This window comes from Lasiodiplodia theobromae (assembly GCF_012971845.1).
Source record: "Lasiodiplodia theobromae strain AM2As chromosome Unknown scaffold_13, whole genome shotgun sequence".
Classification (NCBI taxonomy): domain Eukaryota; kingdom Fungi; phylum Ascomycota; class Dothideomycetes; order Botryosphaeriales; family Botryosphaeriaceae; genus Lasiodiplodia; species Lasiodiplodia theobromae.
The window spans coordinates 471,878-497,827 of NW_023336333.1; the positions used below are offsets into that span (position 1 = coordinate 471,878).

The 25,950-nt window shown below is 54.2% G+C and overlaps 7 protein-coding genes across 7 annotated transcripts; 5 read left to right on the forward strand and 2 right to left on the reverse strand.

Annotated features, from left to right (window-relative positions):
- Positions 1 to 1,946: 1,946 nt before the first annotated feature.
- On the forward strand, positions 1,947 to 2,910 carry LTHEOB_4925 (uncharacterized protein; the record flags this gene model as incomplete). The annotated part of the gene is made up of 2 exons (XM_035514013.1): positions 1,947 to 2,383; positions 2,511 to 2,910. The coding sequence occupies 2 exons, from the start codon at positions 1,947 to 1,949 to the stop codon at positions 2,908 to 2,910; spliced, it is 837 nt and encodes a 278-aa protein (XP_035374367.1).
- A 1,125-nt stretch (positions 2,911 to 4,035) lies between these two features.
- Positions 4,036 to 6,334, forward strand: LTHEOB_4926 (Ran-binding protein; the record flags this gene model as incomplete). The annotated part of the gene is made up of 6 exons (XM_035514014.1): positions 4,036 to 4,796; positions 4,854 to 5,074; positions 5,121 to 5,251; positions 5,302 to 5,548; positions 5,597 to 6,124; positions 6,174 to 6,334. The coding sequence occupies 6 exons, from the start codon at positions 4,036 to 4,038 to the stop codon at positions 6,332 to 6,334; spliced, it is 2,049 nt and encodes a 682-aa protein (XP_035374368.1).
- Positions 6,335 to 8,058: 1,724 nt separating this feature from the next.
- LTHEOB_4927 (MFS transporter) lies at positions 8,059 to 10,070 on the forward strand (the record flags this gene model as incomplete). Its single annotated transcript, XM_035514015.1, has 4 exons — positions 8,059 to 8,217; positions 8,422 to 8,500; positions 8,561 to 8,596; positions 8,686 to 10,070. 4 exons carry the CDS (start codon positions 8,059 to 8,061, stop codon positions 10,068 to 10,070), a joined length of 1,659 nt encoding a protein of 552 aa, XP_035374369.1.
- A 347-nt stretch (positions 10,071 to 10,417) lies between these two features.
- LTHEOB_4928 (uncharacterized protein) lies at positions 10,418 to 11,957 on the reverse strand (the record flags this gene model as incomplete). The annotated part of the gene is made up of 2 exons (XM_035514016.1): positions 10,418 to 11,725; positions 11,790 to 11,957. The coding sequence occupies 2 exons, from the start codon at positions 11,955 to 11,957 to the stop codon at positions 10,418 to 10,420; spliced, it is 1,476 nt and encodes a 491-aa protein (XP_035374370.1).
- A 2,490-nt stretch (positions 11,958 to 14,447) lies between these two features.
- LTHEOB_4929 (uncharacterized protein) lies at positions 14,448 to 15,896 on the reverse strand (the record flags this gene model as incomplete). Its single annotated transcript, XM_035514017.1, has 1 exon — positions 14,448 to 15,896. One exon carries the CDS (start codon positions 15,894 to 15,896, stop codon positions 14,448 to 14,450), a length of 1,449 nt encoding a protein of 482 aa, XP_035374371.1.
- Positions 15,897 to 18,646: 2,750 nt separating this feature from the next.
- Positions 18,647 to 19,273, forward strand: LTHEOB_4930 (Cell wall protein; the record flags this gene model as incomplete). Its single annotated transcript, XM_035514019.1, has 2 exons — positions 18,647 to 18,926; positions 18,981 to 19,273. The coding sequence occupies 2 exons, from the start codon at positions 18,647 to 18,649 to the stop codon at positions 19,271 to 19,273; spliced, it is 573 nt and encodes a 190-aa protein (XP_035374372.1).
- Positions 19,274 to 21,754: 2,481 nt separating this feature from the next.
- Positions 21,755 to 25,708, forward strand: LTHEOB_4931 (Lysophospholipase-like protein; the record flags this gene model as incomplete). The annotated part of the gene is made up of 11 exons (XM_035514020.1): positions 21,755 to 21,785; positions 21,902 to 22,134; positions 22,214 to 22,592; positions 22,646 to 22,936; positions 23,394 to 23,427; positions 23,477 to 23,550; positions 23,795 to 23,817; positions 23,885 to 23,925; positions 23,979 to 24,289; positions 24,638 to 24,940; positions 24,996 to 25,708. The coding sequence occupies 11 exons, from the start codon at positions 21,755 to 21,757 to the stop codon at positions 25,706 to 25,708; spliced, it is 2,433 nt and encodes an 810-aa protein (XP_035374373.1).
- Positions 25,709 to 25,950: the final 242 nt, after the last annotated feature.

Sequence of the window (25,950 nt, forward strand, 5' to 3'; positions counted from 1 at the left end):
CGTGCTCTTGTGTTTACGTCGGGACGGGATCGAAGCTGCAGGCTTGCGGACGTACTCGGGCTCTCAATGCTCCACCTCGACCGGTCCTGACGCCACCATTCTTGAGGCCATCGAAATTCCTTGCTCTTCAATCCATGAGATCAGCACACCGCACAATTAGCATCATCACCGGGAATGCATTTGCAAGGTTGCGATAAATTTTCCCCTGCTGACCAGGTCCTCAGACTCGCCGCGAGAAAAGCGCTTATGAGGCGACGCTCGGCGTCCGTCGGTCGTCAGGACCATCTCATGGGAGTGCAATTTCGCGTTGAGATGAGTTCTTGCATGACTGGGACGCCGAAGCGAGGCTAGCGCGCTCATATCATGCCGTCGACTTCTTTGTGAAAACGCGTCGCTGATGCTCCGGCTCGGATGACATGATGCACGCAGCAGTAGGCAGGGTGGACAAAGAACGTGAGGCAGCGGCACAAGAGCTGCAGGGAACCGAAGGGCACGCAGCGGTGGTGACGATCGACGATGCGGGCACGGCGGGGGAGCGGGAGCCTGTTGTACAGAATTGCAGGCTGCACAGCTGGCTAGCGGCGGCGACTCAGAGAGCAGTGCGCTCCTCCGTACGGTGAGAGGCAGCAGCAGGAGAGAGTGGAGTCTTGCGGCGCAGCTGCACAGGCAACTCCGGGCGGCTGGCTAAAATTGCTGGATTGGACAGACTGGCGAGCGTGACGCAGGAGGTGTGACGCGAGAGCGTGAAAGACGGGCGGGGGGAGCGGTGGGAGCGTGCGAGCACCGGGTGCAGATGCGTGGGAGGCCTCAGCCCCCCTCCAGGGACGCGGTCTCTGGGGGCGTGGCGCTGACGCAGGCCTCGACAATCCTGTGAAGTCCAATCGCGGCGGCGCTGAAGCGACGGCGATGGGCATGGCGCGACGATGCAGCTTAGATCAGAGCGCTTGTTGGTGGCGCGAACTCGCTTCGGCCTGGGATGATGGAACCTTGAATGTGTCATTTGGGCTGTTGATCACCGTCGGCGCTGATGAAGCGGGCGAGCACCTGGGCCGGGGCTCGCTCGTCGCCCTCCGTCGGCAGCGGCGATGAGGCGCGGCCAGAAACACCAAGGGCGAGGAATGCCGCCAAGCATTAGCCGGCGCTGCATGCGTGCCTGGCAGCGGGCCGGGGCCAGCGGGCGGCAGAATTTTCAGGTTGCTTGCTCGCTCGCTCGAATTCCGGACGCCTCCGTGCATGGTTGAACGGAAATCTCATAGCGGCAGCAGGGGCGGGAAGCGTGAGGCGCTCTGTGACTTGACGGCCAGGCCGACGCAAGACGGTCGAGTCTGCACTCGGGCCATTTGACCTTGGCGGCTTGCGACGACGGGCGGTACCTGGGAGCGCACCCACAGCAAGCAGAGCGCAGCGCACCCAGCCCGCTGCACCAGCACCAGCACCCGCACCCGCGCCAGCACCGCGCAGCAGACTGAACTGCGAACGCGTTTGCAGCCGCGCGACGCTCTGCGCGCTTTGATTGGCGCGCGCGCGTCGAGGTCACGTGCTGCGTACAAGTTCCCGGTGTGATCGCAGACCCTAGGTCGTTGCTCAGCGAAAGTCGCGAAAGGCGCCGCCCGACCAACGGAACCCACCACAGAATCCATACAATGGCCGAGCCACCCGACCTCAAAGGCAAAACGCCGCTTCTCATGCCTGCCCTCCGCCCTCCCGCCGCCCACACCCTCCTCCTCATCCATCACCATCCACCACCACCGTGATCCGCACCGCAGCCAGCTTCCCACCCCTTACGCCTCCATCCGCCGCTGCGCTCGGGTCACACCTGACTTTGACCGATTCACCTCACCAGCCGCCCTGAGAAAGGGAGGCGCCAAATTAGCAGGCCTGCGACCGTCGGCCAACGCCCAACACACTCGCACCACCGCAGCACCTCAACACCACGACGCGTCGCCATGTCGAGCTCGTCCACCACCGTCACTGCCGCTGCCTCGCCCGCCTCCAGCCTCAAGATGTCGGCCAAGTCGCCCAGGTCGCAGCTTGCCGTCCTTCGCCTTGCGCCTGCGCTGCTCTCGCGCTTCCCGGCTGACGGCCCCGTTCGCAAGAACTCGCGCTCCAAGTCGTCTTCGTCGTCGACGCCCATCGACACTCCTGCAGACCCTATGGTCATCGAGCCCGCCGAGCCGCTGTCCGCACCCGACGCCGACGCTGCATCGGCTGCCAACGGCTCCACGCCCGCACTCGACAACAACTCGCTCGCGCCTCCGCAGAATGGTGCGAAGAGGAAGGGCATCCCCGGCCCAAAGCCCGGCACGAAGCGCACCGCTGGGCAGTCCAACGACGGCACCCCCAAGCCTCGCGGCAAGCCCGGCCCTAAGAAGAAGCCTCGCCTGTAAGTGAACCCCGATCCACCAACGGAATGCGACGCCATCTTGTCGATGCACTGCATCAGATGCCGCCAGTTCCATCATTGATGACTTTTCTGCTTCGCGAACACCGTGACTGACTTCAATCTCTAGTGGCGAGAATGGCGAAGGCACTATGAACGGTGTCATGCCCATGTCAACTCAGAAGCTCGGCCCCAAAGCCAATCAAGGCGCCATCAATGCTGGTCTTCGTGCCCTCGATCGATCTGGCAAACCCTGCCGCAAGTGGGAAAAGAAGGGATTCCAGCTCAAGAGCTTCACTGGTATCGCCTGGTCTGTCCCAACCTGGCGTTCGCCGAGGAAGTCGACCGTCGACGAAAACGGCGACGTCAAGAGCGACACCACTGGCAGCAGCGACAGTGCAAAGATCAACGAGAGCAGCGCCGTGCCAAGCGAGAAGAGCAGCAACGCCGGCATCCTGGATACTCCGCATAGGTCGCACCCGATGGGCCTCGCTGCCAGTTCTCCGATGCCTGAGATGACCCCCGTGTAGGGTCCTTTCGCTCTTTGCTGGTACGTGTCCATTTGTAATGATTGTCATCGCACATCTCTTTCATATTCATGCCCCACTCATTGCATCCTACTATGTCATGAAGAGGATGCTCAACGCCCACAGCCTTGACCAACGACATCCTCCCGTCCTACTGGCTCAATCGCGTCCACTACTCAAATGCTCTATATTGTGCATATCAAGGACTATGGCTAACACCGCAACAGATTCTCTTTATACTACTAGACTTTCAACACACAAGACTTCTTTTCCTTTTTTACTGTAACTGTATAATATGCTTCTTCTGCGTTGACGCGCAATCGTTTGAAAGCTTCTGAGATGGGATTTCCAACGGGTTATTTCGGGTTTGACAGCGCTTCATGCATGGTGTTCAGGCACGGATTCAAAAACAGCCGGGAGTCAGCAGGCAGCGGTCATGATCAGAGAGTATGGCGCGTGACTTCTAGCTGGATAAGGATTTGGAAGAGGTGATACGGGAAAGTCATGCCGTCGGGTACGCCCAGGCACAGATCAGGATTGGAGATACCAGGCGTTTTAGAGCATAGGCGTTAATGGACAAATTAGTATGCGGCTGCGCAGGCGTGAGTGAGCGAAAGGCGGGCTGGGGCCACGGGCGGAGGGGGGCGTAGGAGGCGGGTAGGCGTAGGTGCAGGTTCGTGCTCCGCTGAGTGACAGCGCGTCCTGGCGTAATCCGAGCTTGGTCCTGGTCCCCCGCAACTGCGGAACGGCAGACAGCATCCGCGTCAAGGCCGCATCACCCCTCAACATCGATACGCTCCCAGCATCCTTCTTGCGGCCTGCGCGCGATCGGTACTGGTACTGAAGCTCCCGAGCGACCCGCAATGCTTATGATGATTGTGCCTGGAGCTGGCAGTGTGCAGAGCCGCCGTTGATTGAGACGCCGAACCACTGCCATCTCACCGACGACACCCGTCACATCACTGCCAGCATATCGCACGCCGGAAGCTTGTCCTTAGGCCGGCCGCCCTACGCAGCCTGCAGAAACGCAACACCCGCCGTCCGCCGCCTCCCTAGGCACGCCAGCCGCGCTCGCTCCGAACGAGGGCAGCTCCCGTTCGCCGCCGCGGCCGCGAGGAGTGTCAGTCCATGAACCCGTACTTTCACCTTCCGGGCGACGCTCCTCACGCTTCGCTCACAACCACCCCCGGCGTCGGATCAACTATGTTTCGCCGGTCATCATACGCCTCTGTTGCTGCTGGTACGGCGAACAACAACAGCGCACAGCCCTACACCCAACCCGCTCGCTCAGGCGCCTTCTCCCATCTCCTCAACCAGTACTCCCCATCCCATCACCAGCTGCACAACCATTCAAGGAATCCGTCCCGCGGAATGGATATCGACGGCCAGGGCAGCCTATCGAGCTCTTACCGCGGCGCCAACCAGTATTTCTCCTACCCCGCCGGCATGGACGCCTCTACGCCACCGTTCTTCGTTCCCTCCTACCTCAAGGGATCGCGCCATGCTGAGCGCCTCGAGGAAGCTCACAAGGCGCGCATGAACGCACAGCGCGATGCGCGCTCTTCAGGAACAGGCTCCCTCTCGAGAAGCTCGTCCAGTGCCAATCTACACAAGATGGTCCCCTCGCATCGCGGCATGACGCACGACATCATCGAACGCGCACCCCCGGCTACATACACAGAGGACAAGGAGAGATCGTGGCCGACACGATGGAATGAGGAGGACAGGTCTGCAGGCCTTGAGCTGCTAAGGGAAGGCTTGGACGTCAAGTGCGGATCCATGAGCAAGACCCATGACGAGGCGCTGTCGGCCAGGACAGACCATCCCATGCCTAGGCAATGCGGAATCTACTACTTCGAGGTCACAGTTGTCGGGAAGGGGAAGGAAGGGTCAGTATTACGAAGGGAGGATGTGGTCAACGAAAGCGCGCTGACTCGTCGCTGCAGGTTGATTGGTATCGGATTCTCAGGGCCAAAGGTCGCGCTTCACAGATTACCAGGCTGGGAACCGGACTCATGGGGATATCATGGCGATGATGGATACAGCTTCTGCAGCACTTCTGCTGGCAAGAGCTATGGTCCCAAGTTCTCGATGAACGACGTCATTGGCTGTGGAATCAACTTCAGAACCAACACGGCTTTCTTCACAAAGAACGGTGTTCATCTCGGTACGTGCGACTTTCCCCATTCTCATACATGGCTAACGTAGCCAAGGCGTTGCTTTCAGGAACATCCCGGTCAGCCTGGATCTCTATCCTTCGATTGGCGTTAAAAAGAACGGCGAACATCTGCGCGCAAATTTCGGACAAGAACCCTTTGTGTTTGATATTGATACCGAGTACAAGGTAAGCAATACGTGAGAGATGCAAGGGTTCAGCTGTTGACTGTCAAACAGAGGGAGCAGTGGGCCATACAAAACGAAATCAGTCGCACAAACGTGGCATCCTTAAAACCCGGAGCTGACGAAACATCATTGATCCATGAGCTGATTGCTCAATATCTTGCTCACGATGGCTATGTTGAGACTGCACGTGCATTCGCAGCAGAGGTTCGTGAGGAATCACGCGCACTTACTTCAGGAGGAACTTCGAATGCCAGAGACCTTGAACCCGAGGAAGATATCGATGCTATTAATCGCCAGAGTACGTTTGTTGGCTTTTGATATAGTTCGCAGGCTGACATTTCGGTAGAAATACGTGCGGCGATCCTCGATGGAGATATTGACAAGGCTCTGAAGCTCACAACTGCGTATTACCCGACCGTCCTCCAAGATAACGAGAATATTTACTTCAAACTTCGATGCCGCAAATTCATCGAGATGATCCGGAGATGCCAGGAACTGCAAAATCCGACCAGCAAGGCCGGATTCCGCAACAACGCTGGTAGCAACGGCTTTTCCAGCTCGGCTTACGACGAAGTGTTTGACGGTCAAATGGAGCTTGACGATTCGACTCACAATAATGCAAGCAACGGCGAAAGCATGGATACTACGGGAAGCGAGGCGCTCAAGCTCAACGAGCTACTCAGCGAGACTCTGCAGTATGGCCAAGAGCTAAAGGGAGAATTCAGTGGGGACTCGAGGCGCGAAGTCAAACGGGCGTTGGAGGACACTTTCGCGCTCATGGCATACAGCGATCCCAGACAGAGCCCGCTCGCGTACATGTTGGACCCGAACGAAAGGACACCAGTCGCGGAGGAGCTCAACAGCGCCATCCTTGGTATGTTCGCTTGGTTATCATGCTTGGTTCAACTACTAACGTTCGGCAGTGAGCTTGGGTAAATCATCGAGTGCGGCATTAGAGCGTCTTGTACAGCAGACAGAGGCACTCGTCGAGAAATTGGCCGAAGACGGCGGCCCAGGTGCATTCGTCAACGTCCGCGGAGATTATCTTGGTGCACATGAACGCGAGAACGAACGCTACCTCTGATAGGGGTTTCGCCCAGCTCTGCGACACGTACCAGTTGTGGATAGATCACTCGGCTACTGTTCTTTTTCCTTATCAAATCAGGTCAAACGGGGACTGGGAGGCGACAGGGCGCACGGGAAATGGAGCTCTCAAATGGTTTCTATTCCTTTCTTTTTCCACCCCGAGACGGAGGAAGCGCAGGCGATGGCTATGCTCTACTCCTCTCCGTCTGGGTCGTCCGCCATTGCCAGGCGCGTGGTTATATGTGATGCATCGGTGGGATAGCATGCTCTTTTTTGTTCTGCGTTCTTTTCTTCTTGCTTCAAACGGCACAGCGCAGTAATCATGGGCTCACAGCAACCCTTTCGCTCTTTTCGCCTCAGGTCGCAAAGAGAAAGGGGATTGGGAGGAAGCACGATCGTACAACCATCAGGGTGCTGATGCTGAAATTTGATGAAAAGCCCTTTCAGAAGGGAGCGGACTGACCGGAGATAGGTAGATGCGCAGGTCGTCCAAATCATGATTGCATAAAAATCCACGTAAGATCTGTGAACACATCTCAGGCTATAATTCGATTTCTCCCGGAGGCGGCACTCGCGGTTACACAAGCAGCGCGCATCCGCCTGCTTTATCAGCACACGTCACGTCCACATCGACTGCCAAGAGTGGCCAGATGGTCTGGTCGCGCCGGAACCGCATAGTACACCGGTGAGTGATGCTCGGTTGACAGGGCGACAGTGCACGGAGCGCCCAGGTTCACAGACTGTTTTCGGTGAAGGTAGCTGTCCTGTGAGAGAAGAGATTTCATGTACTCATCGCAACCAGAAACCAGAGCCGCACCACTGAAGGTTGCAATGCAGCACGCAAAGTCGAGGAGCATGGATTCTCTCACGACTCATCGAGCCCCACTCTTCCTGCATGTACCGATTCGAGTGAACATATCCCGCCAGCGCCAGGCTGCCTCCAATCCTGCGCCAGTGCTTGCAGCCTGGTTGCTAATGAACGAGTCTGGTCGCCGCTTGCTTACACAGTACGCCTCCCACCACAGGAGAATGAATTGATGCGAATGCTCCGACGAATTGACATTGACTCAGTCGCGCAATCGAGGCTCTTCGGCAATGACCTCATCAGAGCCGAGTCGGCGAGCCGCGTCTATTTTTCTCTTTCCCGGCCGTGCTCTGGACTTTTTATTACAATACGGTCGTCAAGTTTGCCCTTTTCTCTCGGCACCCGCGGGACCCGAACACCACTCAGAGAGCCAGCCAGAAACGTTCGGAGCCCACGCGCACATGGCGTTTTCTCGATATGTCATCGAAATCTGTGGAGCTGGCTTCCCTATAGCCGCGAGAAGGAATGGGGTTCTCTCGAATCCCTTTCTTCTCGCTTTTCGCCATTCATCTTCGGTGTGCGGGGTGCCCGGCCATCTCCCTCTCTTTCTTCTCGAACTCTGCGCCCAACGGAGGCGTTCATCGTTTGATTATCAACTTAATCTTCCGAAGCCCGTGAACCATCTCATAAATCCTTGTAGCTTGGGGAATTGAGAGCAGTAGAAAAAGGATTTGCTGGCTCGTTGCAGGCCACGCTTGTCCTCGCGCTTTCTCCACTGCTTTCTCCACGCTCTTACCCCGCTGCCTCTTATCTTATTTAGCGACTGCTACTTGACCTGCCCGATCCTACATCGATTCCGAATTGTTCATTGCACGGGAAGAAAAGCCGTTGCCGTGTCCTGCTTCACTGTTGAGGCCATGGCGACATCATCATCATCGTCATCATCACCATCATCATCATGGCTACACCGCCTGAAACAGACGATATTCCAGAAAAGCGATAGGCGGCCCTGGATGCTGCAGTACAGGTCGCACGCCGCCTTCATCAGCGCCACGGTGTCGATTGCCGTGTTTACAGTACGTTTTTCCCTTGTGTTGTTCTGCTTCGGCGGCGATGCCGCTCCGTTCCTCCTCGTGCGAACCACCAACCTTTTTCTTCATTTCATTTCGGTAAATTCGAAATACAGTTCACGAATTAGGTTTCCACAAAGCTTTTATACGAGCGCTTGGCATTTTACGTAAAAATAGAAACACAAGGGTTCGTGCTGAATTGCTCGCCAGGACATCTTTCTATACGCCGTTATCGTGCCGGTTATGCCCTATACCCTGACGGAGAAGACTGGGATCGATCCGGAAGAAAGTGAGCCCCTACTATTGCGTCTCTTACCTTTACTAGTTCCAATGCTAAGTCCCTGCATAGTCCAACGCTGGAACTCGATTCTGATCGCCGTCTATGGTGCCTCGCTACTCGCTTTTTCGCGTAACGTTCCCTTAATCCCAGTTTTATCTCACAACATACGCAGCCATGCTAATGATTTTATGCAGCCATCTGCGGTTGGTTCGCCGACAACACGACGACGCGGCGGCTGCCGTTGCTCAGCGGGTTGCTCGCGCTGGCGGCTTCGACGGTGATGCTCAACATCGGCGGCTCGATCGCGGTGCTGGTGGCCGGGCGGCTGCTGCAAGGTGCGTCGGCGGCGGTCGTGTGGGTTGTGGGGCTGGCGCTGCTGGTCGACACGGTGGGCCAGACGGACGTCGGGCAGGCCATGGGCTACGTCAGCATGGCCATGAGCCTGGCGGTGCTGCTGGCGCCGCTGCTGGGCGGCGTCGTGCTCGAGCACGGCGGCTACGACGCTGTCTTCGCCATGGCGTACGCGCTGATCGGCGTCGACGTCGTGCTGCGCCTCGTGCTGGTCGAGAAGAAGGTCGCCAAGACGTGGGAGCTGGAGTTCGAGGAGGTGCTGGTTGGTAGTGGTAGCGGGACGCATACGCGGGCGGGTTCTGGGGCCACGCATTGCCGCTGCAGCGCCGAGGACGAGGACATCGAGCTCGATGAGAAGGGGAAGAAGAGCTGCGACACCTCTCATGTTCTTGAGAAGTCCGCGCAGGAAACCCAGCAAGCCGTCGTCTGCTCATGCAGCAACCATCAACAAGAACAACAACAACAACCCGCCGACCGACAACAACGTCCCGTCTCCACCAACTCCTCCATCTTCCGCCACCGCCTCCCTCTCCGCTACCGCCTCCCACCCACCCTCTCCCTCCTCCTCTCCCGCCGCCTCTCGTGCTCGCTCTGGTCCACGCTCGTCGTCTCGGTCCTCATGTCCTCGCTCGACGCCGTCATCCCGCTCTACGTCCGCGAGACCTTCCACTGGACCAGCACGGGCGCCGGCCTCATCTTCCTGCCCATCGTCATCCCGTCGTTCCTGGCGCCCGTCTTCGGCGCCGTGGCGGACCGCGGCTCCCCCCGGTGGCCCACGGCGATCGGCTTCCTGGCCGCGTGCCCCTGCTGGGTGTTGTTGCGGCTCGTCGACGGCAACGACCTGCGCCAGAAGGCGCTGCTGTGCGCGCTGCTGGCTTGTCTGGGCCTCGCGCTCGCGATGATCATGCCGTGCGTCATGGCGGAGATTACGTATGTTGTTGCGGCGAAGGAGGAGAGGACGCCTGGCTTGTTCGGGCGGAAGGGCGCGTATGCGCAGGCGTATGGGTTGTTTAATATGGCGTGGGCGGGTGGCGCGCTGGTGGGGCCGATTTGGGCGGGGTATGTGAAGCAGCACGCTGGATGGGGGGCGATGGGGTGGAGTTTGGGGTTGTTGGCGGCCCTCAGTGCGGTGCCGGCGGTGTTGTGGACCGGAGGTTGGGTGTTTAGCAAACAGGAGCCGAAGGATAGAGGGAAGACGAATCAGCAAAGCGGAGTACTGAAGGTTTGAAGAGGTGGTGGTTAGGCATTGCTGGTGATGGGAGCATGGGACACTTGCGTTTGATGATTTTATGCGATTCTAAGAGCTCAATTGGAAGGCGGCGTTTGGGTTATACGGTGTTAAGGGAAAAAAGTCTACAAGAAAAATAACTACAGAATTGGAGTAAGGACAGGGTAATAAAGCTTTTGATTTCTCTCTATGTCCATTCTACTCTAAACTTGTCTATTTTTTGTCTCCACGCAACTCTTTACCAAGACCACGCCCAATGCTTTTTGGCCGCTATTTACTAATATCCCAGAATTACACTTTTCCGATTCTCCGCCATTCTTATCCTGAGTCCTTCCGTTGCTACTGCTTCAGTCGTCTCCCAAATTATCGCTGCTGATGTTGTACGAGCGCTTCGGCGCGACACCTCCGCGCCGACGGGGCTGATGAGGCGGAGGCGGCGGGCCCATGCCAGCATCGCGGTTCCTGTTCGGGGCTGCTGGCTGCGGAAGAGGTCGAGGAGGAGGAGGAGGAGGAGCATGGCCAGAGCCAATGGCCGGTTGGCGCTGGCGCTGGTCAGAACGGCGGTACCTGTCCGGGTCAACAACAGGGCCTCCACGGCGGTAAGGCGGGGCGTCGGAAGGATCCCTCGTCCACTCGGCATCGAAGTCAGCGACGGGGAGGTTGTCAGGCACCAGCCAGCGCTGGGGCTTCTTCTTCTCCATCTGACTACTACTACTACCCAGCGCCGCGGTGCTCAGCTCCCTCCGCCAACCCTTGCCCTTGGGCAAGATAACCGGCTTCTCGCAGGCGGCGCACCAAAACGCAAACGGCTTCAAGCTCCTCGGCACGGGCACGCGATCGCAGCGGCAGTATGGCACGACGATGTGCGCGCCCTCGTCCTCGTCCCAGCCGCCGGGCCCGCTGTGCAGCTTGCGGTACTCGATCCACCTCCGCGCCAGCGTCTCGGCCTCTTCGTTCTGATGCTGCAGGCACAAGCCGCCGAAGGCGCCCGCCGTGCACTCGCAGCCGTTGTAGCCGGGGCCGTACTCGTCGAGCGCCCACAGCGCGCAGCGCTCGCACATGGCGACCAGCGGCCCTTCGGTCAACACCATGCGCACGAGCGGCGCGCAGCTGTGGGGGCCGAGTTGCGCCTCCTCGCATGCCGCGCAGACGAGGTGCTCGTAGCCGTGGTCCCAGCGCGCGTTGGCCAGCGCGTGCGGGAACGGGCAGACGAAGTGGGCGCCGTCGCTGCTGTGGGCGTCGCGGTTGTGCTGCTCGTCGCAGAGCACGCGGCGGCGGGCGAGCGGGCCGCCGGCGGCGTGCGTCGGGGGCGCGGTGCGGGCGGCCAGCCAGTCCCAGTAGTAGGGTGAGAGGTTGAGCTTCGCGCCGCCCATGTGGCTGATGCTGCCCTGCGCGCCCTTGAGGCAGCTGTTGTTCTTGCGGAATTCGCCCGGCAGGCTGGCGCCGAGCCAGGTGCGGGTGATGCTGCCGTTGCGGCGGAAGGCGCCCGGTGGCGGGTTGATGAGGATTTGCGAGTATTCGAGTTCCCGCGGCGTCATGGCGTTGGAGGGGAGCGGCGGCCGGGCGAAGAGCCAGGTCTCTTGGGCGGCGGTGATGCGGGGGAAGGGGATTTTGCGCAGGTCGAACAAGGGCCTGGTCTGGCCGTCGGAGCGGCGCTGGAGGTATTGTGTTAGTGGTTGGTTGGAGTTTGGAGATGTGGGTGTTGTCTGTGGGACCTACGATCATGGACTGAGGACCGGATGGTATGCCGTACGGGGAAATGTGCTCATCACGCGGGTTGTCTTGGGCGGTGCGCATCTGGCCTGATGCTTTGCATGACAACTGGCTGCCACGAGAACGGCGCTGCTCATTGCCGGTGCCAGAAGCGTTGCGGCCGGAAGAAGACATGTTGCTTCTATAGCTAAAGGCCATCTCATCAGCGTACTGTCTTTTTTGATGCGAAGTATTGGGTGGGTGGAAAGCAGGTGCAGGTGGAAGTAGAGGAAGGTATGGCGAACTCCAGAAAGTTTGCTCTTGTACTTGCTTGCAGCACGACATGCAATAGGAACGCAAAGGGTGAAAGCACAAGGTTGACATACCAATGCTCGTGCGAAGGATGGACGCTGAAGAAAGTGGTATGGTGGTAAGATACTGTGAGTTTTATACTCGTCCGCATCCCGAAGGGTTGATCCGAAGCGGGGTGACCGTGTAGGCATTCACTGCACGAGGCTGTCTCTGCAGGTCACGAGTAGCCGTTTTTTTTTTTTTTTGTGTGTCTGGTGGAAACCATGACAACGAGATTCTGCTTGGAATTTCGGCCCATTGGATGCCGGATCAGGCAGCGCAGTGCTGAAGCGACTACCCAAAATGGGGCCACCTTCTCAAAGAGGATAAAATACGGTGATTACGTAGTGGCTCTGCATGTGAATGAACACGGGGCATAATTCAGGGTAAACGTTAGTGATTTCAGAGGCACCTGGAGTCACGGATAACCTGGAGTACGTCATGTCTGTCTGTGCTATTGATTTATTCACCCAGTAGGAGCACGTGTATAGCGAAACAACGTGATTGTTTTGTCGGAGAATGAGCAGTAATATTGAAGAACGTGGCGAGATTTTTCGGTTCAGTAAGCCAATTTCCTAATCCCCCATCCAAATGAGGAGAGAGAAAAAAAATTCGAATTGCAGTCTAGTAGAGACTTCCCAGTTGCGTCCGTCTTGCATTTCTAATGGCCCTTTAATCTCTTGTGCACACCCTATGCCGGAATTCCGAGTTAGCAGAACAGGTTTTAGAGACCCAAAACGCACAAAATTCTCATAAGCTCGATCAGTAATTTCAGCAGCGAGAGACCTTACCGGATCAGCGAGAACTATTCAGTTCTCTTCTTCTCACGCTTTTCCGACGATGAACGCAACAGCTTGTGGTTCAGATACAGAATATAAGTTTGGGCGAGCAAAATCATAGAGAATAAGAGGGCTAGTAGGAACAGCACAACGAGCAGTGAAGTCGGGACGTCTGGGAGGACATGGCGGTGTTCAAACCACATCGTAGTTGGACCAGAGCAGGGTTTGAAAGTTTAGCAAGAGAAGAGAGATGGTTGTCTGACCGTACTTCAGCGCAGCAGATAAATTGCTGTAGTTAAGTAAAAGTCAGGACTTGTTGGGGCGAGACACGTATGCTGTAGGCACCCTTGCAGCGCACGTCGCGAGGGTCCTCTATTTGTTCGCGAATCAGCATATCAAACCAATCGGATTTACAAAAGTACAGATACTGAATGAGCGATCAGGGAGAATGTGATGTTCCACACGACTGGTATTTGGTCACATTTACTATTGACATAAATATTCCGTGTTAGGATGTGGATGTCTACGGTCAACAGCTACTCGAGTAGCCGCTAGCGCTGCCAGTACCGTTAGCGGCGCTAGTACTACTAGCGATACGGTTAGTGTACATTCTTTTATAAAGACACGAATACATAGATTTACTGGAGCTGCTGTTAGTGCTTGTTGCCTCTTCCTGCAAATAACCCTTGCTTCCGGCGTCGCCAGCTCTATCGGCTCTGTCGGCTCTGCCAGCTCTATCCGCTCGCGGGGGCTTTTGCTAATGAAGATAGTAATATCCTCAGACAAAATTTCCGGAAATGGTAAGGCCGTTCTAAATATAGCGCGATAGAGGCGGCTTCTCGCGTAGCAAACAAGACCCTTGTATTATATTTCTCGAAGACCCTGTGTTCTGGTTTGCTACGTATCCATGCAACTCACGAAAGTATTCCGAAGCAAGCATTTCCTTCACACCATAACAAAGGGCAGGTTTGATTTCCTTTCCAAAGTTTTTTTGTGCTTTTCCATTTTTAGATCTATCTATTCCATGAACGCGACTCTCTCACGCCGATCTCTCTCTGAAATTTGTTCTTTGAGTCAACTTACTCAGATCCCTCCATGCTCGTCCTTGGCGTAATCAAAATAGCATCCTGGTAGCCTGTCTGTTCCTTTGAAAACTAATCCGCGCAAGTGGGCATGCTATCCTCGTCGGGGTTCTCGTCTGGCTGGGCCGGCTGCTTCAAGGTATGTTCCGCTAGCCTATTAATAACACTTGCCGGCAGCGGTAGGAACGGATATTACTGTTGCTCATCCCCTATAAAGTATCGTCGTCGAAAATGCTCTCCGGAAATCCGATACGCGAGCGTTTGATGGCGCGATTGTCGGATTCGGATTCCGAGTCCGAATCCTCGCTCATGGGAGGCAAGGGGAAGAACGCCTGTCGACCGCTGGTATTCTCATCTTTGTCAGAAATACGCTTAGTCAAGGCAGTAGTGGCCTGTGGTGGAAAAGGGTTAGCAGTGGTGTTGGCGTCGTCCTGTTGGAACTGATACTCACCATTTGGTATCGCCTCAGCAGATTACTCACGAGACTGGCCAGCGAAGCGCCTGAAGTAGGAGATCCACCTCTCATTCCACCCCAGCTGGATCAAGTTCAGCAAATGCTTATTTGGACGGTCCAGGTTGCGGACGAAGAGCTGATGCGTAGAATGACCGAGCTGCCACTGCCCTTCGAGATCCTCGGGAGCAGGGATGACGACATCATTGTGGCACTTGACACAGTTGTATGCGAAATGCGTCGGAACCGCAGGCGGCGGTTTCTTCTGGCAACGCGGGCACAGAGGAGTCCTCTCGATATTATCACTCGTCTCAACTTGGTGCGACTTTATGTATTGGTTGCGTACCTCATGCAGCTCCTCGAGATGCTGGATGCGATGGTGGAGGCAGCGATGCTCCAGGTCGCATGTGCACCCGTTGCAGCCCCAACCGTTGTTGTCGAGAGAGGCTACCGCGCAGTCGTCGCAGAGAGGAAGCAGGGCACCGTCGAAGTGGCCGCTAGCCGCCTTGTGATTCAAGTGCTTGATCTGCTTGTCATCACACTCGGTGCAAATGACAAAGTCGTTACACTCCCACGGATAGACCTCGTCCTTGAGACGTTTGACAGTGATGTCGCGTTTGATCAGCTGGCTCCGAGCACGGCGGCTGATCTTCTGACTGGGGCTCTCCAGATTGTCATCATCGCCCTCGAAGCCTTCATTGTCGTTCTCGGCGGCGGTGGAAAGCTCCTCTTCCCGAAGAATCTCCTCCCGTCGAAGCTTCATGTAGAGCTCGAGGTGGGACTGGCGGCTCTCGCAGCAAACGAAGCCGTTCGGGTGAGTGGCATCATTGCCGTGGGGGTGGACACCAAAGTTTTCATCGCAGCGGACGGCCTGGCGATCCTCAATCTTCAGAGGCTCTTTAACTGACTGCCCAGGTATGCCGTCGTCCCAAAGCCACTTGATGTACGAGTTCTTGAGGTTGAGCTCGTTCTCACCGTGCTTTTCGTTTGACCAATCACCATACCTCGCCTTGGTCTGTGTCCCAGGCCTGGGTTGGTCCAGGACAACACGGGTGGTGTAGAGCTCCATACCGGAAGTGGTCCGCAGCCTGCCATTGTTGTTCTTGAACATGAAGCCGACCATCCGGTTCATCCAAGAACGCTCCATGATGCCATCTCTCTTGATGCCCTTGCGGGGAGCGTGTGCCAGCTTCCAGGCGCCGGCAAGGAACTCGGGGAGGCGCTTGGCCTTCTCCGCCTTCAGTCTCTCCGCTTCGGCACGGGGGTCAACGGTCCTGACGGCAGACTTGCGAGGGCTACGCCTGGCCGAGTTGAGGACTTCCAGGCCCATGTCCTCTACATCATCGGCATTGTCGTCGTAAATTTCGCCGGCGCTGTTCTCATCGATGCCAGAGTATGCGTCTTCGCTCTCATTGTCCAGGTCGTGGAGCCCCTCATCATCGCTGTCCTCGTCATCACTGTCGCTATCCATGCTGTACCGCGGTTGCTGAGGCGCAGGCTGCGCTGCCAAGCGTGCCGACTTTCTAACGCTGCCGCTCAGAGAGATGCTTGGCTGTTGGTCAGACATGGTATAATCCAAGTCGCGGTGGTTACTTGTCTATCACAGACGTTAGTGTTTGGGGATGGAAAAGCATCGAGTTCATAAAATTTCGGGTGGATCAAGCTTTAGGATCACAATGTGGGTGGGTGTGAAGGTCAGGATGGGCAAGGTGTTTATGCCTTTGTGCATTGTGTAGTGCTGCATGTTGAGTTACAACAAATAAATCGACAAGTGCGGATGAACCCATCGCGGTTTGGCGCCAACACCGAAGAGGAAGTCACAGACAAGTAAAGCAAAAAAGAGGGTGGGAACTTACCGGGGGGTTTAGGTATGGAGCGAGGTGGCGCTGGTGTTTGTTCGTAGACCCTGACGTCTGGAAAGGGTAAAGGAATGCTGTGAGGCTGATTTCGCAAGTCGTCAGAGGTGTCCAAAAAGCCGAAGAGGTTGGAAGACGAGAGGTGGAGTGGGAGGGTGAAGGTCAGGGCAAGGACTTATGAAGGCATGCGCACGGTGTGATTGAGCGTGTTAAGCCGCGGGGCTGGCGGAATCGGCTGCGGTAGTGAATGAAAATTACTGCCGGAGCCTATAGGAAGATCGGTGTGCCCATGGGCCACGCTTACTGGACGCGTGCTTCCCCAAAAAGGCAACTCTTACGTCACTGTGCTTCTTGGTATCGACCGCACGCTGTGACCGTGCTTGTACCGGGGCGGGATAGGCTACAGCTGGTTGAAATACTGAGAGTCAGGCACTCAACAGAAAGAAGATGCAAAGCGGCTTACAGAAGAGGAGGTTATGCTCACGCACCCCGTCGAACCACCGCTTACGAAACCAAATGCTACCGAGAACTTTCTCACGCGGCTTCTTTCGAAGTATATGATCATCAGAAAATAAAGTGTCTTCTATACCCAAGAGGTATACTGCCATTCTACATGTAGCCAAATTGAAAGAATTGCTAGACAAATGAGTGTCGTTTGTCGAAGTCAGAAAATTTTCCAGACGGTAGTAGAATATAATGTCGCCTCAGACCAAACCGTTTTATTCGTCAAACAAATGCAATTACCAAGCCTAACCAGGCATCTTCTACACGTCTTCCATAGCATATCAGTGCCTGGTGGAAGGAAGGTTTTACGTATGTTGTATTTCAAAACCGCTCTCAAAGAGCAAACACCATGCCACAATCAATTCACGCCGTATTACTGCATGGTTTTGAAGCGCGTGTATATTAGTACCAGAAGGAATAGCAAGAAAGTTTCTTGATCGGAAAATACTGCACAGTATCTTATCTGCTTTGCGGCGTAGGGGGAAGAACTCCCTTTACCTCTCGGTAAGCCCCGGATTTAGGACCGCGTAGTATCTGCACAAAAAACAAGTATAGAGAACTTCATAGCCATGCGTTTTACGTCGCAGCGGCAAGAGAATCTACATGTATAAGCTAGGACTCCCGAAAGGCGCCTGAATACGATGCCGTCTCCATTGTACTTTTCCTTCCGACAGAGAACTACAAAAAGCACGGCGGGTTCACTCTCGGCAATAACAGCCGAATTTTGGGGGATCGTGGCTTGCCAAAAGGCGTAACTGCGGAAGAAGCCCGGGACACAGACGGGGGCAAAATGGAACCCACCCACCTGCGAGAGTGCCAAAAAGAAAATCAAAAAACGTACAACAGCCGGGATTCCCCAATGGTCACCCACTTGAGTACTAATCGGCCGGTTCGCAGCTTAAGTACGGCTGAGCGGACGGGAAGCCCTGCATTCTGCGACCTATGGTCGTACGTGAAAGACCATGTTGTTAACAGCACTTATTATTCCCAGTCAACAAGCAGTTGCCTGGCTGTTTACTGGGCGACTGACAGTAGAAGTGGGCGAGAATCCCTGCATTCTGCGACTTATGATCGTACGTAAGAGATGTATGTGCTATTGATGTTTATAATCAGAGAAAGCGCCCTACTCTTGGGTTGCAAGACCGAGACACTGCCAAAGGCTTGGTCAAGAAAAGCTTCAATTGGCACACAAGACGCAAGCGCGATGTTTTAATGAACGTGCAACTCGCTGTATCAGAATAGGGGAATGTGGCGGTGACGAGTGGAGGTCTCATCTGATCAGAGCTCTTGAGCACTGGCAACCAAGTTGGTCGATGCAGACCCATCCAACCTATCGGCCGCATTCCAGCCGATTTTTCTCGAACGATTTCCCCCACACATACAATCGCGCGGACTGACTGCAGTTTGATTCTTGGTAGAATGTCTATATTTACTTCCTTGGCGCGGTCCACTCCAGGTGTGACCTTCTACGCCATGACCTATACGCTCGCTGCTCAATCGTCGGCGTATTTTATTCTCTGCCACAATCCTCTCGGTCGGTTGGCGGACTATCTGGACAGAGGAGGCCGAAATAACAAAAGTTCATCTGAAAGGATTGTGAAAAACAGGGAAAAAGGTACCATGGACTCTATTTTCCACCTTAATGTCACGCCAAGGAGAGAATAGACGCAACCTCGTATTCCTGCATCTTGCCACCGCCTTTCCGATGATCTACATTGCCCCTGGTCCCAAATGCTCCAGATATAAAAGAAAGCTTGCTTGCAGCGCAGTGTTTTTTTCTACATCCACCAGAATCAGCTTCAATTCACACTACCAACCCTCCTCCAACACCACCACTACTACCTCCTCCTTCTCCAGCAAAATGAAGTTCACCGGTCTCCTCGCCTCCGGCCTCATCTCTGCCGGCATTAGCATGGCCGCGCCTGTCGACGACCGCTTCCCCGATAGCGGTCCGTTCAAGATGATGGCGCTGGCCTACGAGCAGCCCATCCACTACGCCTACGTTGACGTCAGCGGCGGCTTCTTCTACATCTACCGCGACACCAACTCCACCTGCGGCAGCGACGAGCCCGTCCTCGACGGCCCCAACAACCGCGGTATTCTGACCACTTACGGTGACGGCAAGCAAAACACCCAGGAGGGTAAGTTCAAAAAACTTCCTCAAAAAGAGATCCGAATACTTACAAACCAAATAGCATACGTTAACATTGGCGGTGCCGCCGGCGGCATCTTCTCCCTGGCCCCCTCCCAGGACCCTGCCACCACCCCCGACTCCGTCACCGACCACTTCACCCGCGTCGCTGGCCCCGACATCTCCCAGCTGTACTACGATGGCGGCAACTGGCTGGCCTGCCCCACCGAGATCGATGGCCAGTACCTCGTCTACGCCGAGAAGGCCTGGTCTCACGAAGAGGGCAAGGACAAGTGCATTCCCTTCGAGATCCGCACCGACAAGGTCGAGTCCCCCAAGAACTGCGAATACTTTTAAGTCAAGAGTGGGAATATGAGAAATATGTAATGTGTATCTAAGTTAATTACGCTTTCATGTATATACTACGAACATGGATCGCAAAATGCGGAAAATGTACTGTTTTTTTGAAACAATTATTCCCCGACTTTCTAGAGTATCAAGTTGATTTTTCGCCAACGTCTTTGCATGGAATCGTACTCTGGTTCTTCGGGTTTTATAAACCTGCTGATAATGTGTTTACAAAACGTAAGAAGGGTATATATTGTGAGGAATTTTAATTCGGACTTGCAGGCGGCGGGGCGGGCACAAAGTGGTAGGAATGCGATGTATCCACCAATCGTCTTCCCGGTAGTGTGTATGTACAACCTACCAAGATTCCCGACTGAGCCCAATTTCATAGAGCAGAACAATAAAGCCTAAGATATGTTTCGAATGTTAATGACACTATCAGCAAGGCTGAATATTCGAGGCTTGCTGATAGCAGTCGTGCGGAGGTAAGTGGTAATCTGGAACAAATGGAGGCTGACCGGCAAACCCGCGCTCCTCAGCTCAAGAAAGTGCCGCGAAAAGAATGACACAAGGGCAGGGTAATCCCGCCAGGTTCCACTTGGCATTTCCTCAGTCCGGAAAAATTTACCAGCCTTGTGACGTAATGCATGCGAGAGGCTTACGCCTTCATAACTTGTGGAACCACACTAGGCGTGAGTCACGTAGATGGAGTTCTTTGTGAGTTGCAAAAACAAATAAATGGTCATATCTGCATTCGATGGCACTATTTTAGCTTGTATATATACGACACGAGCTACGGAAGAGTGAAAGTTAATGTCATATGCTTTGAAAAGGAAGAAACAAAAATAGCAAGCGGCTGTAGGAAAATAAGCGAGGAAAATTGATGGAAAAGGTGTTTGACAGTAGCGAATCACCTTTCGTAGCCGTAGAGTAGCGATTGACTGTCTTCTTGCCCAATTATCGTGTCCTTACCTTCGTTCTCGACTATCATACGGTGCATAACTTGCATCACCTGGTTCATTTGCATAGTCAGACATTCGGGGAATGAACCAATCAAGTTTATTTTCCTATGTATATTGGGCTTTGTGGCTGATGGCGAGAACGGATATGCTTGTTCTGTGAACACATGCGATTCTGACCTATCATATCACGACCACTCGGCCAAATCCTCTTGTCAGTAGGATCTTTCATCGCTGTGCCAGCTTTCGGCTGCGGATCCCCTCTGTGGTCGCCTCTCCCCAGCCACTGTTCGATGGAAAGAGCCGTCGCGGAAACAGAGAGCTTACCCGATGCAAGGTGACGCTCTGCGGAAACTACCAACGAAGACTAAATATATAAGCCACCCTACAATTCTGACATTTTTGATCCCCACCCGTGTTTTTGTGCACCAGTGCCATCTTTTCAGTGACGCAATGAGTGAAAGGCAGCCTTCGGAAAGGCACTCTTTCCTGAACACCATAAACACGATGAGCCTTGGATCCCCAAGCATGGTCAGCCCTTCACTGTCCAGGCAGTAATATAATGCCTCATTTTATTGTAACACCGTGCGAAGACTGATGAAGTGAAAGCAAACAAGACTCAGCCTCGCCGAAACGCCGCAACTTCCTATTCTCTCGACGAGAAACCCGACCTCCGAGCATGTTCGACGGTCCGTCGGCCGAGGTATCAACCCAAGATCAGCCTCTTTGTTGCGTCTGTGAAAACACCATCGAACCGCTCAGCTACTGTCATGGATGCGACGCGTACTACTGCGATGGATGTTGGGAAACACAGGTACCACACCGGAAGAGATTATCTTCGCACGAGAAGATGCAAGCCAGCATAGCTACGAAAATCAAAAACGCCATGATGCCGCCCTCGGCTGGAGAAGAGGAGAAAAGAATGCACAAGAGCGATCTACAGACAGCGTGGTTCGGCGTCTTTCGTCCTGAGGATTCGCGTCCCTCGTTTCAGCTGTATGGTCGACTGCTGGAACTGACATCAAAGCCTACGGACAATCAAGGGCTTAATCAGGACAGCGAACAGAGAAATCGGACGCCTGGGCTGGTGTCATTCGTTGGAGACACAGGTGCAGGGAAAAGTTCCTTGATCAGGCTTCTCATCGAAAATCAGAATCGAGACTCTCACCCTTTCCAGAATCCGGTTGTGGGTTCGTCAACTTCCATTCAACCCACATCCGAAGACGTACACCTTTATGCCGACCCTTGGACAGCGTCCAGTGATGCTCCACTTCTCTATGCCGATTGCGAGGGGCTTCTGGGCGGTGATAGAGCACCACTCGTCGCGGCGCTGAAACACAGATTGTACAGACCCATGGCCAACACCCCAATTACCAGCAGTCCGATTGCTAGCAGCCCGCAATCTGTGGACGACGATGTGAATCGAAGACTTATAGTATACGAGAGAGAGAGATCACATGGGATACTCAACACTCATCGCGTCAATTTGCCGTCAAGAATCTTTACCCACGGCTGCTCTACATCTTCTCCGATGTGGTCGTATTCGTGGTCAAAAATCCGAGGTAAGTTACCACCTGTCACGCGTTCACAAATCGGAAGGATAAGAGCACTAATGGACAACTACGCTTAAGAGTCCTCGAGAGTGTATTCCAAAACCTGATTGAATGGGCGGATTCAGCATTGGAGAAATCCTCAAACCAGCCTTCCTTGCCACACGCCATCATCGTCTTCAATGCTTCGGATCCGCAGGACCCAAACCTAGCTGCCGAAGAGTCGTTCTGGAGCATAGAAGCCACCACAAAAGAAGTTTTCACAGCGCTTTCTCGTCTGCTGCACGAGAGCGACGCGTTCAACAAGTACGTGGACATGTGGAAGAAAAAGGGAAGGATGGTCAACAGCTTCGAGGCTCTGGTAAATTGCTATTGCAGCTCCGTGCAAGTACGAAACATGTATATGGCCCCATGATTTCTCAATATACTGACTGCGACAGGTCATCCGGGTTCCCGCGCGACAGCAGCCAAAATTGATTCATGAGCAAGCTAAGAAGCTTTATCTCAGCATCAACAACAGCTGCAGACAGTCACACCAGACGAGAGAACGTCTCCGCATGCTTTTTGACGTCGGAGATTTGCAAACATACATGGAGTGCGCCGTCGAACATTTCGCAACCACCTTGAAAGACCCTTTCGACTTCGTCCGAGCATCCAATGTCAACAGCCCCATCCCCTTCAACTTTGCTGGGAACATCCTGAAACTTGCCATCAACATTATGAAAACGCGGCAAAAAGATTCCCAACAGCTTCTTCGGTACCTCAGTTACATGGCCGCCTCCTGCATAATGCTGGATGTTGTTCGCAACAAGAAAGGGGGTAATACTCCCCGCACTGAATAAAGTAAAAGCCCCATCTGCTGACGACCGCAGGAAAAATCAATGCAATATTCCCCCACTATGTAGAACATCTCCGCTCAGCCGTCCGAAATTTTGCCAAAAGCCACCAGCCTTGCGAATATGCCAGGCCCGAGAACGGCATGCGTTGCGTCAACGTCAGCTCCGGTCACTCAAAAGGACACCAGACGTCTGATGGTAAGATATTCGCAACTGGAGACTTTGTGGCATCGATCTCCCGTGCAGAACTTCAACGTGACTTTGAGAGCAGGGTTTTCATCTGTCTACAAAAGCTGCATCAGGATCTGCAAGATCGTACTGTCAAAGGTGAGAATGACATGGCTGTGGCAAAGGAGATCCATCAAGAACAAACGTTACGTCCGTTCTGGGGAGGTCTCGACGACGACGGGGTGGTCCGCCACTTTCATAGTCACACTGCTTGCTTTTGTTGCCTTTTCGATGTACCTGAGCATGCACTGCCATGCGGACACACAATTTGCACCAAGTGCGCAAAGATGTACGGAGAGTACGACGGACCCCAAATGTCTCTCAGGATACAATCATGCCCTTTGTGCACCGGCGGTCCAAAACAGAATCATCCTTGGACAATACATCTGAAGCCCAAAACCGCTGGAGTTCGGATCTTGACTCTGGACGGGTATGCTCCCTTGTTTTTAAACTGCATTAGTGGACGCTAATAATAAATGCAGAGGAGGCATGCGAGGGATCGTTGAGCTTGAAATTCTTCAAGGCATCGAACGAGCCATGGAAAATAGACTTGCAGTCACCAGTTTCTTTGACCTGATCGTGGGCACCAGGTAAAACACTTTAATCTCGTATGACTCTTGCCGATGCTGACTCTGATAGTACTGGAGGCTTGATTGCTCTTGGCCTCGGCGTGAAGGAGTGGTCCGTCCAGGAATGCATCAGAACGTTCGAAGGTCTGGTGGCCACCGCCTTCACTCCACGCACGGGTAGTTCAATCCCGCTTGTGGGACCACTGGTCACAAGCTTGAAAAGCTCTGCATACGAGACAAAGCCACTCGAGGAAGCACTCATGCAAGCTTTCGGGACTGACGAATACATTTTCGGCGGAAAGCGGCCATTCGCGCAATACGAATCGACCAAAAAAGTGGTAGTAACATCGACTTCCTCCGGCATGGCTGTTGCCCTGACAAACTACAGTAGACATGTCCACCCTGAAAAGCGTAAGTGCTTGAAAGGCCCGAAGAAAATGTGTTCAGTACTGATTGAACGGTTTCTTGCCATTATCAGAGGGGCGAAACCATGAATGAAGAATTGAAGATCTGGGAAGCGTAAGTTCGCGGCTGTGCAACCCGCAACAACTGAAATTAACTCGAAGCTATAGAGCTCGAGCAACATCAGCAGCACCATGGTTCTTCAAGCCTTTCATGCATGGAGGGACAGGGCAGACTTACTTCGACGGGGCCATATTCCACAACAACCCAATCGCTGTCGCAATTATGGAGCGGCAAAACCTTTGGCCAGATGAGCCGTGCGAGTTTCCCGATATCATCCTCTTCATTGGTACAGGAACCAGCACAGGGCTCGAGACTCGAAGGTCGGGTCTTCAACCCGAGAAACCACATCAGGGATTGGCCGGACTCCTGGCGAACATGTACCACCTGGCCAAGGATCGATTCGAATCTGCGTTGAATTGTAATGTGACTTGAGACAAATTCATCAACGCGGCGGCGAGATCATGGGATATTTCCAGACTCCGCCGTATCAATCCGATGCTGACCGGAGAGGTCCCGGCGCTGGATGATGTGAAGAAGATGAAGTCCATCCAAGATGACGTTCGCCGGACGCATAACTCAGAAGGGGTCGAAAGCAGTCGATTGCTGCAGATAGCGAAGCGTCTGATAGCCACGAGCTTTTACTTTCAGTTATCTGGACGAATTAAAGACAGAGAAGCTACTGGTGAGTGATATTGTTCGGGGCCAAAGAGGAGTCAGCACTGATTGACGCTAGGGAGGATTTGCTGCCGTTTTTTTCCAAAATTAGTTGAGATCAGTGAGATCGGCACTTTGCTTCGTCGATGGGCGGAGATGGGCCACCCGCCGAAATTCGAGTTCAGTGAAGCGGGAAGATTGGTGCATTCCAAAAGCAGCCTTATTCTCGCACAGGAAGACCTCAACCTCATGATCAAGGAGTCCAAGTTTCCCCATATCTACGTGAAAGTCAGGCTGTCCTACAACCGGTCGGAGACTGAAATGCGCCTTTCATTTCAAGATCGAAACAACAGTGTGTATCCTATTAGTGGGTTTCCGCGGTGTCTTGACGACGATGAAGTTGATAGCATGGGAGGTGAGTGAAATGGCAAACCATTGTTATCTAAGGCGCACGGCTGACAATACCATAGGACCTCGCAGGGGTTCTGGTTTCTCTTCTGTCAGAAATCATCGACGCTGGTTTGAACTAGTTGGTGAACCAAGCTTGGACTGGGTTCCACCCGACACGCCTACGGTGGATAATCTTGGGCATACCTCTCTCACAGCGTGGAGTACATCTGCAGACATCCTGGGGCAACCTTCAGAAGAGACATCTGAGGAAATGGACGTACCGGTCGTCAAGGTGGATGTGCCGCCAGATGATGCCGCAAAGATGAAGGGCAAGCCACTCTCCCGGTTAGGAAGCATCAGAGGCCGACTTTCACCATCCTCGAGAACTTCTGAGCCCGATGTTGTACAATCTGTGAGCGAATCCGCGCAAGAGGAGCATATCTCGATGACCCAAGATATACAAGAGCTTCCCGGCGATTGCCTCCTGGAACCCAACGCAGGTGGTACCCTCCACGGAGTCGATGAAGGACTACCTTTCCACGGTGGTGTCGGACATCTGTCGGAGCAGCTGACAACCACGGACAGGTCTCCATCTCCCACTTTGCGTATCAACGAGGGTCCTCCCAGGCCGATCGAAGCCTCAACTCGAGATGCAGGCTCCTCGTTCCAGGCTATTATCCCCGACCTTGAATACGCCTTCTCCGGCACATCGGAGCCTCGGTCAAGGTCTCCAGGACTAGTTGAAAGAACATTGTCAAAATTGCACAGGAGTACTTCTGGAAGGAGTGTTTGACAAACACCGGAATCGCTTTCCGTGTATCTATAGTCTTCTCTTCTGTTCATTCTTTTCATTTAATACATAGCATAGGGTAGCTTTAGGTTAGGCGCGAATTGTATGCTTTTCCATGTCGTCGTTCTTGATTGGTGAATATTGCACCAACGGAGCTTTGAAAATTATCTCGGCAGCAGCACTGATATTTGCAAAGCGTTCACCGCACAGCATTGAAGTCGGGGCTGGTAAGTTATAGAGACGAC